At 41.8% G+C, this 17582-nt stretch overlaps 1 protein-coding gene across 1 annotated transcript in view; it reads left to right on the top strand.

Moving 5' to 3' along the window:
* Window positions 1-17582, top strand: part of DOK6 (docking protein 6) — a 570713-nt gene that overhangs the window by 139987 nt on the left and 413144 nt on the right. The window contains exon 4 of the mRNA XM_044295419.1: window positions 2334-2453. Coding sequence (XP_044151354.1) covers window positions 2334-2453 — 120 coding nt within the window. The remainder of the gene's footprint in view (window positions 1-2333; window positions 2454-17582) is intronic.

Here is a 17582-nt window from a genome sequence, read left to right as displayed (position 1 = left end):
GGAAATTTTACTCCTTTAGTTTTTTTTATTATTTTTACGGATGCTTTCCAAGTTTTATTTAACCTGGACATCCCCTTTAAGAGAAATCAACATAGTTATAGAATAAATAACTACATAGTGCATGTGTATATATTTTTGTAGGAAGACTGGGCACAGTAAATATTATACATTTCAAATTGAGTAGACTATCATTTTTTATTTCTAAACGATGCATACTTCAGATGCACAGTTCTCTTTTAGCTTCCATTATATTTTCTGACCCTGCTTTATGAAAAATATGGAAGATAAATGATTCAGGGCGCAGCAGCAAGGCTTCTTGAAATTGCCCTGAATTTCCCCTTGAACTTCTGTATGCTGGAAAACTCTCACCATCTGTGATCTGAAAAACCCAGTAAGAAGTTTATTGGAGTGTGAATTTTCTCCTATCAAAGTAGAAAATAGTCGGCAATTATTGTTATTGCAAATCTAGGCATAATAAGGTCCACAAAAGATAATCTAATATGACTTAAATACAGTGGATGACATTAGCTATACTACTGTATATATGCCACTTTTGTGCCATCAAAAAGTTGCAATTTTTGCAGCATGCATTTTTTGTGGAATAATTTACTACTTTTCCCCCTTCATTTCATTTTTCAGAAGTGGTGAGGAAAGGAGGTGTGGCGAGGGCAGGTAGGGGCCGGTGTAGTAGGTCAAGTACATTTATCTTTATCCTTGCCAGTTTTCTTGTGTGACTAAAGACAGGACTGCTGTAGATTTTAGACTGTTGCATTGCCAACTACAGGATGTGACTAATCTATGAGAGGCAAATGCATCTTCATAAATTTTGCACATCCTCCACTGGCGCAGGGGGAATCAAGACCGACAAAGAAAACACTGGTCTTGATAAATGTCCCTCAGTGAGTATATCCTGGAAATTTTAGCAATGCATATTTGTCACGTACCTATAAATAATGCACAACTATTAGGATAGAATGTTAAAACTTAACCTTTATTAAATTTCATATATTTAATCATATGTATATGTTATTTAATTATGTTTATTAAAATACTGTGTATTTTACTTGCATGGTAGACTTAAGATCATTACACTCAAGTTGAACAATGGCTTCAGAATCCCAGATTCTCCAGGAAACATGCTTTGGTTGGCAAAGTTAAGCACTTAGTTCTTCCCCTCTTGGTAGAAGTGGGCTAGTCCTGATCCCTACCAGCATGGGGAGTTCTAGCTGGACAATTAGGAGAAAGGAAGCTTGTTCAATTGCTCCTACTCCTAGAGTTTTAGGGGCCAGCAAGAAATTCTATTTTCCTGTGAGACCATCACTGCAGGGCGTCATGCTCCTTAAGACTCCAAGAGCACCAGGATATCTGAAAAGCCACAGCATTATACAGACAGCAGAGTGACCAGCAATCCACAGCTTTATAGATTCTGCTGCGGGTGAGGAAATATAATTTGGACACCCATTACCTAGACATCATCCAGGGCAGGCCAACTCCAAGCCTTCATTATACTGTGAACACCTAAATCCACAAGAGACAGCGTACAGCTATTATCCAGAAGTGCAAGAGAGGATGGAGAGTGAGAGAGAGAGAGATCAGAAAGATAGCATATCTGAGGTCCATTAATCACCACTTATCCAGCCACCATAACTCAATGTAATGTTGCAAAATTTACCACAAAGGAATTGGTGAGCGACATTTTATGTGATAAATATACACCAAAAATAGCCATAAATCTAATACTAAATGTCCTTTTGTGTTTAAAAAAAGAAAATAATAATAATGTGCTTGTCATTTAGCATTCAGAAATTCCCATTTCCTTCTGTTCTTTGATGTTGGGTGTGCATTGAAATAATTCTTTATTTTGTGAACTTATAATACTCCAATCTATAAACTGTTTACTTTGGATTTTATAGTTTTTGATCGTTTTGTTAAAATGGCCATAGGCAGGAAAATGTGCTGCCTATCTACTTAACATTCATGTATGCCAAAAGGCTCAAGAACCTAACATCAAATTATGAACCCAATACAATGGTAAATGCTTCTACACTTTTTTCTTCCATGGCTTGCTGTATTTTTCCTGCTCTTGGAGATCTTATTTTTCTGCATTACAATATTGACGCCAGCCTGAACAGCTCCCATAAATCAAATCAAATTGTCCAGTTGCATCTATTGGTGTTCTTCACAAGATAAGGTTACAGTTTATGCACCTGTCCTTTTTGTCAAAAATCTGCACCAAGGCACATATTAGATGTAAACTGAGCCTTGTAAAGCAGGCACTTTGCAGTTTCATGCATTATATTTCCTATCACATTTTGATATATCATTCTTTGCAGAGCTGGAAGCAGAGGAATGGTGCAAGTCACTATGTATGGAGTGTTTAGGAACAAGACTTAATGACATAAGCCTTGGTGAACCAGACCTACTAGCTGCTGGAGTGCAAAGGGAACAGAATGGTGAGTAATTGATTTTATATCATGCTATAGCATATTGGAAAACTTTTTTTGGGTCAAAGTAAATTCTAATATGAATGCATGCATAGTTAGATACAAAAAAACAAATGTCTCTTGAAGGCCATCAGATTTGTACCTATGAAACTGGCTGAACTGTTGCATGTGTGCTTAGCAGCTGAAGGCATCTATGTTGGTCCTATGTTCATATGTGCCTGCATTACTGAGAAAAATGAAATTTTAATATATGCAAATTAGTCTCTAGGAGCAATGGGGGAGTTGCTGTTACATCTAGGGGCTCCGCTCTCTCTGCAACTACTGCACCCTCTCAACTTTGATTGACAGGGTCAGGCAGTGTAAACATGATCACGTCTGGCCCTGACCTCCTAAATTTTTGGGTTCTGCATGTGCTTCAGTATGTGGTGCAGGCACAGTAGAGGAAAGAGGCTTGCAGTACAGAAGAGAGCTGCTGGTGAGCCTCTTTTCTGTACTGCACCTTGGCGAAATAGTGAAACGCACAGCACTGCACAAGACATTAGGAGAAGTCTGGACGAGGCATGATCATGGGTACACTGCCTGGCCCTGTCAATAAAAGTGCAGAAGGCGTGGAAGTTGCAGAGAGAGCTGAGCCTCTAGGTGTAATGGCAACACCCCCAATGCTCCTAGAGGCTCATTTGCATATATTAAATTAAAGCCTCATTTTTCTCAGTAATGCAGGCACATGAACATGGGACCAGCGAAGATGCCTTAACCATCAAGTTTAGCTCGACAGCATTTTTAAATCAAGCAAAACAATTCTTTATTGATAAAGATGTAATAAAAAATCATATATTTTTGTATAAATTATTATAAACATACATTTTTTATTTATCAGATATACACTAACTTTTTAGTGGTTAAGCATGGGGTGCAAAAGCAAGGCTGCTTTCTTCCAAAAATAGTGCCACAGCTGTCCACAGGTTGTATGTGGTATTGCAACTCAGACCCCCGCCCAGCTATTTAAAGAAGAGGTGGCGTTCCATGCGAGCGCTGCTTCCTCTTCATTACACTGCCTGTCGTCTCGGAAGTGAGTATACAATAATTACAAGTACTCGCTTTATTCACTTAAATGGAATGAGTACTTGTAATTACACCATGCTGCCACTACAGGGGAGTAGTGTTGAGCAGGAGGTGCAATATTCGATTTCACGATATTTCGCAAATATTCGATTGAATATTCGTTTTATATTCGTCGAAATTGAATATTCGTCATTATTCTATTCATCTCGATTAATATGCGATTTAATTATTTGCGTATGGAAGAACTTATGTGGGAGGGTATGTAGATATGAATATGTCGGTACCCATAAATAAATGGAGGATGTGGAAGAGAGAATGAAAATCTGTGGTATCCATCAAGACAACCATGGGGGGGGGGGGGGGAAGGGGAGGGGTTATATTGTTTTTCTTTTGTTTCCTCGTTTTGTACATGATATGAGGAAAGAAACAGGACAGGGACATATTCCTGATGCCTAAGGATAAGCGAGTAACAAATGTATGTGTATATACAGGAATTAGCATTGTTTATGCCCTGCTGTATTATTGCCTAATGTTATGTCTTGTTTCTGACCTTTTTATATATGATGAAGGAAAAAATAAACTAAAAGTATTTAAATATATAAAAAAAATTATTTGCGTATTGCGACTTTCTTTAAACTGTATAAGGCAACTTTCATATTGGTTGGCTTAGGCTATGGCTAATATGTGTATTTTACGAATATTCGCTATATTGCTATAACTTGGTTTTTTAGAATATTACAAATATTCTAAAATACGAAGTTATAGCAATATCGCGAATATTCGTAAAATACACATAATTTAGCTAATATAGTGCTATAATCTTTTTTTTATAGTCAATTTTTTTTGTCTCTTCTGAACTTCATTTTTCGAAAAAATGTACACTATAAAAAAAAATACAGCACTATATTAGCTAAATTGCAGTCCATATGTGTATTTTACGAATATTCGCTATATTGCTATAACTTTGTTTTTTAGAATATGACGAATATTCTAAAAAATGTAGTTATAGCAATATAGCGAATATATTCGTTATTTAGAATATTCGTCTTTTTTTTTTTCAATATGTATTGTTATTCCACTTTTGCATACTGCTCTCCGACAAGCGTCCCCGTCACCATGGGAACGCCTGTAGGTTAGAATATACCATTGGATCTGAGTTGTCACGATTTTAGGGAAAACTCAGATCCGATGGTATATTCTAACCCACAGGCGTTCCCATGGTGACAGGGACGCTTGTCGGGGAGGTGTATGCCGAAGTTGATTAAATAACGAATATATTAGCGATTACGATGACACGATTACGTCACTCATAAGATCGCGTCCTCACGCGATCATTCATAACATTCCCGTTATGTAAAAATCGGGAATTCGAATAACAAGATTGATTCCAACCTGCTTCTTGCAATATAGCGAATATTCTAAAAAATAATGTAGAATCGATCGATTTAGCTAATATAGTGGTATAATCTTATTTGTGGGCCAATGACTCATTGGCCCACAAGCAAGAAGCAGTGAGGGATCATGTTTTTTCAGATGTTTAAAATTTACGAATATTCGATATAGCGAATATATAGCACTATATTTGAAATATCCGCGAATTCTCAAAGTTGCGATATTCGAGAAAAAAATTCGCTATTTGAATATTCACGCTTAACACTACAGGGGAGACGATGCGTAGTGTAATGAAAAGGAAACAGCGCTCACATGGAGCGCAGCCTCCTCTTCAAACAGCTGATCAGCGAGGGTGCCGGGTGTTGGAACACCACAGATCAGATATTGGTGTCCTATCCTTACGACAGGTCATCATTATAAAACCCCTGCACAACCTCTTTAACTCCTACACATTAGCAAGTTTACAGCGCGGTTCCTGTACCAGAAGCCCATTTATTTAAGTGCTGCCAGCCTGCCATCTGCAGAATAGGGCTGTCAAACTGTCCATGACAGGGAATTCTGACAGTAAATTAAGAACCTATCACTGCAATGTAAGGAGCTGAAAACCTGTTCTCATATTATGACCACAGATAGTATATAGTTCCCCATCATTCTGTAGGACTACTGTTGGGACATTCACATGTTCAACATCCAATTTACTTGATTTCATAGTTACATAGTTACATAGTTAATTTGGTTAAAAAAAAGTCCATCAAGTTCAATCAGGGGATAGGTGGGGATGCGAATCCCAGAAGGAATTGAGACTCAGATTTCTACATGTTTTCATAAGCATTAATGTTTACTTTTAAGAATTCGTCTAAACCCTTTTTGAAACTGTCCACTGTTCCTGCTGTGACCACGTCCTGAGGAAGTCTATTCCACAGCTTCACAGTTCTTACAGTAAAGAAGCTTTGACGCTTCCAGAGACTGAACTTTTTCCTCTCCAATCGAAGGCAGTGCCCCCTTGTCTTTTGAGCGCATTTTATATGGAACAGTTTTTCACTGTATTTTTTGTATGGCCCATTTATATATTTGTATAGGTTAATCATGTCCCCCCTTAGAAGTCTCGTCTCAAGACTAAATACATTCAATTCGTTTAATCTTTCCAGCTGTAGTGCATCCTTTCTATGGACTGATGCCCTAAACTAAACTGCATATTCTAGATAAGGCCGCACCAATGGTTTGTAAAGTGGTAATATCACATCACTGCGCCGCGAGCCCATGCCTCGTTTAATGCATGACAATATCCTGGTGGCCTTAGAAGCAGCTGATTGACATTGTATGCTGTAATTTAATCTACCATCCACAAGGACACCCAAATCTTTCTCTATGAGTGACTCTCCCAGTGTTACATCAACTAGGACATATGAAGCACAGAGATTATTACTACCAATATGCATAACTTTACATTTGTCCACATTGAACCTCATTTGCCAAGTTGATGCCCAATCACTCAGAGTGTTCAAGTCAGCTTGTAGTTTATGAACATCTTCCATAGACTGTACAGTTCTACATAGCTTAGTATCATCTGCAAAAATATAAATGGTGCTATTAATCTCGTCCTTAATATCATTAATAAATAAATTAAATAATAAGGGGCCCAGAACTGAACCTTGGGGTACACCACTTATAACCAGGGACCATTTTGAATATGAATCATTGATCACAACTCTCTGGACACGGTCCTTCAGCCAGTTTTCAATCCAATTACAAACTACAGACGTGGACAAAATTGTTGGTACCCTTTGGTCAATGAAAGAAAAAGTCACAATGGTCACAGAAATAACTTTAATCTGACAAAAGTAATAATAAATTAAAATTCTATAAATGTTAACCAATGAAAGTCAGACATTGTTTTTCAACCATGCTTCAACAGAATTATGTAAAAAAATAAACTCATGAAACAGGCATGGACAAAAATGATGGTACCCCTAACTTAATATTTTGTTGCGCAACCTTTTGAGGCAATCACTGCAATCAAACGCTTCCTGTAACTGTCAATGAGACATCTGCACCTCTCAGCAGGTATTTTGGCCCACTCCTCATGAGCAAACTGCTCCAGTTGTGTCCGGTTTGAAGGGTGCCTTTTCCAGACTGCATGTTTCAGCTCCTTCCAAAGATGCTCAATAGGATTGAGGTCAGGGCTCATAGAAGGCCACTTTAGAATAGTCCAATTTTTTCCTCTTAGCCATTCTTGGGTGTTTTTAGCGGTGTGTTTTGGGTCATTGTCCTGTTGCAAGACCCATGACCTGCGACTGAGACCAAGCTTTCTGACACTGGCTAGTACATTTCTCTCTAGAATTCCTTGATAGTCTTGAGATTTCATTGTACCCTGCACAGATTCAAGACACCCTGTGCCAGACGCAGCAAAGCAGCCCCAGAACATAACAGAGCCTCCTCCATGTTTCACAGTAGGGACAGTGTTCTTTTCTTGATATGCTTCATTTTTTCGTCTGTGAACATACAGCTGATGTGCCTTGGCAAAAACTTCGATTTTTGTCTCATCTGTCCACAGGACATTCTCCCAGAAGCTTTGTGGCTTGTCAACATGTAGTTTGGCATATTCCAGTCTTGCTTTTTTATGATTCGTTTTCAACAATGGTGTCCTCCTTGGTCGTCTCCCATGTAGTCCACTTTGGCTCAAACAACGACGGATGGTGCGATCTGACACTGATGTTCCTTGAGCATGAAGTTCACCTTGAATCTCTTTAGAAGTCTTTCTAGGCTCTTTTGTTACCATTCGGATTATCCGTCTCTTAGATTTGTCATCAATTTTCCTCCTGCGGCCACGTCCAGGGAGGTTGGCTACAGTCCCATGGATCTTAAACTTATGAATAATATGTGCAACTGTACTCACAGGAACATCTAGTTGCTTGGAGATGGTCTTATAGCCTTTACCTTTAACATGCTTGTCTATAATTTTCTTTCTGATCTCTTGAGACAGCTCTTTCCTTTGCTTCCTCTGGTCCATGTCGAGTGTGGTACACACCATATCACCAAACAACACAGTGATTACCTGGAGCCATATATATAGGCCCAATGGCTGATTACAAGGTTGTAGACACCTGTGATGCTAATTAGTGGACACACCTTGAATTAACATGTCCCTTTGGTCACATTATGTTCTGTGTTTTCTAGGGGTACCATCATTTTTGTCCATGCCTGTTTCATGAGTTTATTTTTTTACATAATTCTGTTGAAGCATGGTTGAAAAACAATGTCTGACTTTCATTGGTTAACATTTATAGAATTTTAATTTATTATTACTTTTGTCAGATTAAAGTTATTTCTGTGACCATTGTGACTTTTTCTTTCATTGACCAAAGGGTACCAACAATTTTGTCCACGTCTGTATACTTTCCAAGCCTATAGACCTTACTTTACCTATTAAACGTCTATGAGGGACAGTCTCAAAAGCCTTTGCAAAATCCAGAAACACTACATCCCCTCTGTTCGGGCTACTACTCACCTTCTCATAAAAACAAATCAGGTTAGTCTGACAACTTCTGTTCTTGGTAAACCCATGTTTGTTTTCACTTATAATATTATTTACAGTCACATACTCCTATATACAGTCAGGTCCATAAATATTGGGACATCGACACAATTGTAACATTTTTGGCTCTATACACCACCACAATGGATTTGAAATTAAACAAACAAGATGTGCTTTAACTGCAGACTGTCAGCTTTAATTTGAGGGTATTTACATCCAAATCAGGTGAACGTCGTAGGAATTACAACAGTTTGCATATGTGCCTCCCACTTGTTAAGGAACCAAAAGTAATGGGACAATTGGCTTCTCAGCTGTTCCATGGCCAGGTGTGTTATTCCCTCATTATTCCAATTACAATGAGCAGATAAAAGGTCCAGAGTTCATTTCAAGTGTGCTATTTGCATTTGGAATCTGTTGCTGTCAACTCTCAAGATGAGATCCAAAGAGCTGTCACTATCAGTGAAGCAAGCCATCATTAGGCTGAAGAAATAAAAATAAAAAACATCAGAGAGATAGCAAAATCGTTAGGGATGGTCAACACAACTGCTTGGAACATTCTTAAAAAGAAGGAACACATCGGTGAGCTGAGCAACCCCAAAAGACCCGAAAGACCATGGAAAACAACTGTGGTGAATGACCCAATAATTCTTTCCCTGGTGCAGAAAACACCTTTCACAACAGTTGGCCAGATCAAGAACACTCTCCGGGAGGTAGGTGTATGTGTGTCTAAGTCAACAATCAAGAGAAGACTTCACCACAGTGAATACAGAGGGTTCACCACAAGATGTAAACCATTGGTGAGCCTCAAGAACAGGAAGGCCAGATTAGAGTTTGCCCAACGACATCTAAAAAAGCCCTCATAGTTCTGGAACAACATCCTATGGACAGATGAGACCAAGACCAACTTGTACCAGAGTGATGGGAGGAGAAGAGTATGGAGAAGGAAAGGAACTGCTCATGATCCTAAGCATGCCACCTCATCAGTGAAGCTTTGTGGTGGTAGTGTTATGGCGTGGGCATGTATGGCTGCCAATGGAACTGGTTCTCTTGTATTTATTGATGATGTGACTGCTGACAAAAGCAGCAGGATGAATTCTGAAGTGTTTCGGACAATATTATCTGCTCATATTCAGCCAAATGCTTCAGAACTCATTAGATAGCGCTTCACAGTGCGGATGGACAATGAGGACTGCAAAAGCAAAAGAGTTTTTTTAAGGGAAAGAAGTGGAATGTTATGCAATGGCCAAGTCAATCACCTGACCTGAATCCGATTGAGCATGTATTTCACTTGCTGAAGACAAAACTGAAGGGAAAATGCCCCAAGAACAAGCAGGAACTGAAGACAGTTGCAGTAGAGGCCTGGCAGAGCATCACCAGGAATGAAACCCAGCGTCTGGTGATGTCTCTGCGTTTCAGACTTCAGGCTGTAATTGACTACAAAGGATTTGCAACCAAGCATTAAAAAGTGACAGTTTGATTCATGATTATTATTCTGTCCCATTACTTTTGGTCCCTTAACAAGTGGGAGGAGCATATGCAAACTGCTGTAATTCCTACACCGTTCACCTGATTTGGATGTAAAATACCCTCAAATTAATGCTGACAGTCTGCAGTTAAAGCAGTTAAATTTTGTTTGTTACATTTCAAATCCATTGTGGTGGTGTATAGAGCCAAAAATGATAGAATTGTGTCGATGTCCCAATATTTATGGACCCGACTGTATAGTCCCTTAAGAGTCCTTCAAACATGTTTCCCACAATAGAAGTTAAACTAACTGGTCTATAATTACCTGTGAAGAACCTTGATCCTTTTTTTAATATGGGCACCACGTTTGCCTCCAATCACTTGGCACTGTACCAGTAGCTAGAAAATCTTTAAACAGGGGCACAGCAATGACTGAACTGAGCTCTTTATGCACTCTTGGGTGTAATCCATCTGGACTGGGAGCCTTGTTCACATTTACCCTATTTAACTTGTCTTGGACAATATCTACAGTAAGCCAAGTGAGTATATTACTGGATGTACTAACAGTCCCAGCACCACAGATATCAGCACTAGTGTTGATCGAGCATCAAGATGCTCGGCACATCGCGGTGTTCGGCCGGATACCGCATGTGCTCAAGCAAGATGCTCAAGTCTCCTCCCCGCACGTTTGTTGGCTGCTACTGCAGGTAAGTACTGCCACTCACTGTAATGATGCCGTAGCCATGTTGGTTACTGGCATTACAGTGATTGGCTGGCCGTAACGTGACATCGGGTGCTATAAAACACCCGATGACATGTGGTTCAGCTCAGTGTTAGTCAGAGAGAGCTGTGTTCAGATAGTGTAGGGAATTGACTCAATTGAATTTTATTTTTTTGTTACGCAGGGTTGGTGTTAGAGACCCAAAAGTCCTTTTAAGGACTATTGTTGTGTCTGGTTGCAATATATATTTATAGCGCAACCTACACTAAATTGCGTGCAATTGTAGAGACCCAAAAGTACTTTTATAGACTATTGTTGTATCTTGCAGCAATATATATTTTTAGTGCAACTTGCACTAAATTGCGTGCAATTGTTTGACCGCTGCATTACCGCCATGACATTACCTGCGCTACATCTCCAGTGTAACGTTAGCGCATCTGAAATATCAGTGACACTCAGTGTAATTTTTGTCACCGCTGGTGGCAGCGACATTACCTGTGCTACATCTTCTGTATAACGTTTGCCCATCATTAATATCAGTGACATTTAGTCTAATTTTTTCGGTGCTGGTGGCAGTGACATTACCTGCGCTACATCTCCAGTATAATGTTAGCGCATCCGAAATATCACTGACATTCAGTGTAATTTTTTGGACGCTGGTGACAGCGACAATAACTGCACTACATCTCCAGTAAAATATTAGCGCATCCGAAATATCAGTGACATTCAGTCTAATTTTTTGGGTGCTGGTTGCAGCGACATTACCTGTGCTACATCTCCTGTATAACGTTTGCGCATCCGAAATATCAGTGACATTCAGTGCAATTTTTTCTTAGCCGCTGGTGACAGGGACATTACCTGCGCTACATCTCCAGTATAACATTAGCGCATCCTAAATATCAGTGACATTAAGTCTAATATTTTAGCGGCTGGTGGCAGCGACATTAGCTGCGCTACATCTCCTGTATAACGATTGCCCATCCAAAATATCAGTGACATTTAGTAAAAAAAATTCGCTGCTGGTGTCAGCGACATTACCTGTGCTACATCTCCTGTATAATATTTGCCAATCCAAAATATCAGTGACATTCAGTCTAATTTTTTTGCTGCTGGTGGCAGCGACATTACCTGTACTGCATCTCCTGTATAACGTTTGCCCATCCTAAATATCAGAGACATTCAGTCTAATTTATTTGTGCATACACTAACAAAACCTGCGCTACTGTACGTGTGACATACTTGCAAGCATATATACTATTTAATATGCGGAAGGCGAGCAGTAAGGGACAGGGAAGTGGATGTGCTGCTGATGGTGCATGCAGAGGCCATGGCCCTGTGCGCGGTGAAACTGTGCCTGCTGCCAGAGCACAATAAACATACTCATCTACGATACCTAGCTTCATGTCCCAGTTGGCAGGGTGGCGCAGGACACCACTCTCAAAGTCACACCAGTGCGACCAGGTGGTTGGTTGGATTGCAGCAGATAATGCTTCCAGTCGGTTAAGCACCTTCCAAAAAGTCCAGTCTCAGTAGCCAAGAGTCTGGTCAGCAGAATCCTCGCCCTGATCCTCCTTCCTCCCACCATGGAGAGTCATGGCAAACAAGTGATCCCACACTCTGATATTCCGAGGAGCTCTTTTCAAAACCATTCCTTAATTTGGGCCTCTCGCCAAGCCCGCTTGAAGAGGGACATGAGGAGATCTTGTGCACTGATTCACAAACTCTTGAGCATCTACAGTCAGAAGAAGATGGCGGTGGGGAACGGCACATAGTGTTTCACGAGGTGGATGATTATGAGAATGAGACACAGTTGTCAATAATTGAGGTTCTTGTTAGGTCAACAAGTGAGGAGGATGACTAGAGTGAGAAAGTGGAAGAGGAAGTGGTGAACGATTAAATCACTGACCCAACCTGGGAAGGTGGCAAGCCGAGTGAGGACAGCAGTGCAGAGGTGGAGGGATCCGCAGCACCGCAACAGGCTGGAAGGGGCAGCGGGGTGGCAAAAGGGAGAAGGCGGGCCACATTAAACAGGCCTGCAACTATTCCCCGGAGCACACCCTTGCGGAAATCTCCCTTGCCAAGGGGTAGGTGTTCCGCAGTCTAGTGCTTATTTGATGAAAGTGCAGACAATAAAAGAATTGTAATTTGCAACCTGTGCCGTACCAAAATGAGCAGGAGTGTGAACAGTAGCAACCTCACCACCACCAGCATGATCCGCTACATGTCATCAAAGCACCCTAATAGGTGGGCCGAACGCCTGGGTACACAATCAGTGTCTGCGGGTCACACCACTGCCGCCTCTTCCGCTGTGCTACATGCTGGCCAATCCCCTGCCTAGATTCCTCCCGCCCTGCACCTGGAATATCGCAAGTACCATCAGTTAGAACATCCACTTCTGTGTCACAGCACAGCGTACAAATGTCCATACCCCAGTCCTTTAAATGAAAGCAAAAATACCCAGCCACCCACCCACAGGCCATAGCACTAAATCCGCACATTTCTAAATTGCTGGCCCTAGAAATGTTGCCATTTAGGCTTGTGGACACTGAGGCTTTCTACAGGCTGATGGCGGCGGCCGTCATTCGTTACGCAGTCCCCAGTCACCACTATTTTTCCTGGTGTGCCGTCCCCGCCTTACACCAGCATGTGTCCTGTAAAATCACCCGTGCACTGACCAACGACGATATTGGGAAGGTCCACTTAACGACTAAAACATGGACAAGTGCTTGTGGTCAGGGACGCTACATTTCTCTGATGGCACACTGTGAAGGCCGTGTGGAGTCGTACCCTGGGATGGCACTAGTGCTACTGACGCCAAGGATTGCGGGCCCTACTTCCATCAGGATTTCTGCCACCACCTAAATTAGTGGCTGCAACCTCCCCTTCTCCTCCTCCACCTCCACTTCCACCTCTGAATTGTCATCTTGCAGCACCAGTCAGCCATCAGTCAGTAGCTGGAAGCAGTGTAGCACTGCAGTGGGGAAACGGAAGCAGGTCGTGCTGAAACTTATTTGCTAAGGTGACAAACAGCACACCACCGCAGAGCTGTGGCAGGGTATAAGGGACCAGACTGAGCTGTGGCTTTCGCCATACAACCTTCAACCAAGCATTGTTGTGTCTGATAATGGCAGTAGCTTGGTAGCGGCTTTGGAAATTGCCAGCTGACCGACTGTTGTGCGACTTGAGCACGTGCTGGAACTTCACATTCCACATGTTGGCCATGCTTTGTGAGCAGCAGAGGGCAGTAGTTGAACACCAGCTGCAACATGCTCGTCGCCTTTCCAATCAGCTACCGCTCTTCACAAGCAACGAGTGAGCAATGGATGTCTTACCTCTGTGTGGTTTTACGCAACTTTGAGGAATCAACACAGATTGTGAGCGGTAATGCCGCTATTATCAGCACAACCATCCGACTTCTGTGTCTACTGAAACGCTCGCTGCTCACAATGAAGGCGGATGCTTTGCATGTGGAAGAGGTGGAAATGGGGGAAGACAGTACAAAGGGTGATAGCCAGACCACCCTCAGTTCGTCTTCTCAGCGCGAATTGGGTGATGATGAGGAGGAGGAGCAGGAGACGGTTACCTCTGCTACAAAGGGTCGTACCCATAGCAGGTTTATTCCATCTGTTCAGTGTTGATGGGCAGAAGAGAAGGAAGAGGATGAGGAGATTGAGAGTCATCCTCCTGATGAGGACAGCAAAATCTTGTCTGTTTGGACTCTGGCAGACATGGCTGACTTTATGTTATGCTGCCTTTCCCGTGATCCTCACGTTGTACACATTCTAGCCAACACTGATTACTGGTTGTTTACCCTTCTCGACCCCTGCTACAAAGAGAACTTCTCATCTCTCATTCCTGTTATTGTGAGAACTAGTAAAATGGTGCAATACCAGAAGGTCCTTGTGGAAAAATTGCTCCAAAAATTTCCAGCTGACAATGCTGGCGGCAGAGTATGTAATTCCTTGGGCAACCGAGGAGGGGAGACGAGGGGAAAACACACAGCAGTTCCAACAGAGGCAGGGCAACACTCTCCAAGGCCTGGGACAGTTTCATGACACCCCTCCAGCACTCTCACCCTGATGCGCGGCCTACAAGGAGGGAAACATTTTGGAAGATGGTGAAGAAGTACATAGCAGACCATGTCTGCATCCTCTATGATCCCTCTGTGCCTTACAACTATTGGGTGTCCAAGCTGGACATGTGGCGCGAACTGGCGCTCTACTCCTTGGAGGTGCTGCCCTGCCCTGCCACCTGCGTTTTGTCAGAGTGGGTATTTAGTGCTGCTGTGGGCATAACAACTTATAAGCGCATCTGCCTGTCAACTGAAAATGCTGACCAGTTGACTCTTATAAAAATGAACAAGGTCTGGATTGCCCTGACTTCTCTACTCCACTAGAGGAAAGCGGCTGAACATAAAGGCACTTTAAATGTGGCTGTTATGGTGTATTGAATACACTGTATTCCAATGCACCCCTTCCACCACAAAAAAGGGTATATGGTTCAATCTTCCTTTTCTCATCCTTCTCCTCCTCCATCATATAAACATGCTTATTAGGCTGCCCTTGCTCCTAATGTTTTAGAGGGTCAGCTCAGCAGCAAGCTCTCAACCATAATTTTTTTCGATGGTTAGCTCACAGCAGGTCCATGGTCAAATAAGTAGCAGGCACCCGTCCCTAATGTATTAGAGAGTCAGCTCAGCAGCAGACCCTCAAATATAATTTTTTCGATGGTCTCCACATTTTGATTGACGATGGTGCACGTGAGAGCATCGAACGTCTGACACTAAGCTCCGCCCCTCCTCATTCCTTGGAGCGCAGCACCTTGTGGGCTATGCGAGTCATCTGGAAGATGCGCTGAAAACGTTGAGAGACTGCTAGCAGTGAAGTCGTTCTGGGGTGAGAGTCTGGCTCTGGAACGTCTGCTGTACATCCCAGGAAAAAGTCCCCACTCATATGGCTCTGAACAAGTAGAAGGTCGGGTGGAATAAAATATCCTATCTGGATCTGCGCTGGACCCGCGATCCCCCTGCATGGATGGTGGTGGTGAGATGACTTGATGGTGGAAGGAGCGGGGCAGGTCTCTGTGTCCTTGTGAGTTTGGCTGCCTTGCCGAGTTTATCTTGCCGGGAGGAAGGAGTTAAAGGTATTTCCACAGTGGCTGGTTAACGGACCGGAGTCTCCCGTGCTTGCCTAAAGAGACAGGGGCTCTGATGCGGGCTGTGAGCAATGGTGCGAGGGCGTCGGATAAAAAGGGAGTGGTGACAATGTTATAACAGATGAGTCTACTCCTTTCCAGCATATCTACTCCAAGTTTGTGAAACTGGAGCTGGTCATAAATGTGTCACCCTTGCCGTCTGGTGTATTTATGTATTTTAGTGCCGTCACTATCCCGCCTTTGAGAGTTAGGTCCCTGTGCGTATACTCCTAGTTTACAGGACATATATCAGATACAGAGTATCTGCTCCAGAAAATCATCCAAGACAAGGACAAGTTACAAGCGGAGAATAGGGACATCAAAAATAAACTACTGGATATGGAAAATAGATCCAGAAGGTTTATAGACCAATTCGGAAACGATGTTTCAACATTAAAGGATTTTGTGTAGAGAGCGCACAGAGTCTCTTCCAAATCACCCACTCCAGGTACAAGACCCAGAGCAATATTAGTCAGGTTGTTGTCAGCTAAGGATAGAAATGAAATCTTACGCAGAGCCAGGAAGATGGGAAGGCTAGATTGTAATGGAGCTACAATTATGCTATTTCCAGACTATGCTAAGGAAACTATGCAAGAGAGAAATTGTTTTTTTGACATTAAAAATTAATTGCGTAGGAAGAATGTGAATTACTCAATGATGTTCCCGGCCAGGTTACATGTTCAATGGCAGGATAAAGTCTGGTTCTTTAACTCTCCGGAAGATAGCAAAGCATGGATCAAGGATAATTTGTCTAAATAAACAGATGGGTTTAGGGATGAGGGGGGGGGGGGGGGGGGTTAACGCTATGGAAGAGAGTCTTCACCCTTTCCTTTCCTCTCTCATATCCATGCCCTCTCGAATATCCTGACTTACCTGATTATACATTAGATTGATATAATATACGTATAGTTTCATGGAACGTTAGCGGATTAGGTACGGGGGTGAGACGAATGGCAATATTTATTGTTATTAAAAAAATTCTCCCTGCTATTATTTGTCTTCAAGAGATGCACCTGACCAAAGATACTGTTACCACCATGGATAGGCCATGGATACAGCACGCATTTCATGCTCTATACTTATCTTACTCTAGGGGTATAAGTATTCTGATGATACATAAGGCTATTAAAATCAAAATCAAAGTCATGTATTTGTTGCTTGACCGTGTACTAGAAAATAAACCCTTGATAATTGCTAACATTTATATTCCTCCCCCCTTTAAGATGGAAGTATTAACTAAGGTTTATGATTTTGCTACAAATAGAGGTAACAGCGTACTATTACAGTCATGGCCAAAAGTTTTGAGAATTACATAAATATTGGAAATTGGAAAAGTTGCTGCTTAAGTTTTTATAATAGCAATTTGCATATACTCCAGAATGTTATGAAGAGTGATCAGATGAATTGCATAGTCCTTCTTTGCCATGAAAATTAACTTAATCCCAAAAAAACCTTTCCACTGGATTTCATTGCTGTCATTAAAGGACCTGCTGAGATAATTTCAGTAATCGTCTTGTAAACTCAGGTGAGAATGTTGACGAGCACAAGGCTGTATATCATTATGTCAGGCTGATTTGGTTAAAATGGCAGACTTGACCTGTTAAAAGGAGGGTGATGCTTGAAATCATTGTTCTTCCATTGTTAACCATGGTGACCTGCAAATAAACGCGTGCAGCCATCATTGCGTTGCATACAAATGGCTTCACAGGCAAGGATATTGTGGCTACTAAGATTGCACCTCAATCAACAATTTATAGGATCATCAAGAACT

Source organism: Bufo gargarizans, chromosome 5 (genome assembly GCF_014858855.1).
Source record: "Bufo gargarizans isolate SCDJY-AF-19 chromosome 5, ASM1485885v1, whole genome shotgun sequence".
NCBI classification, from domain to species: domain Eukaryota; kingdom Metazoa; phylum Chordata; class Amphibia; order Anura; family Bufonidae; genus Bufo; species Bufo gargarizans.
This window is presented reverse-complemented; position numbering and strand designations above follow the sequence as displayed.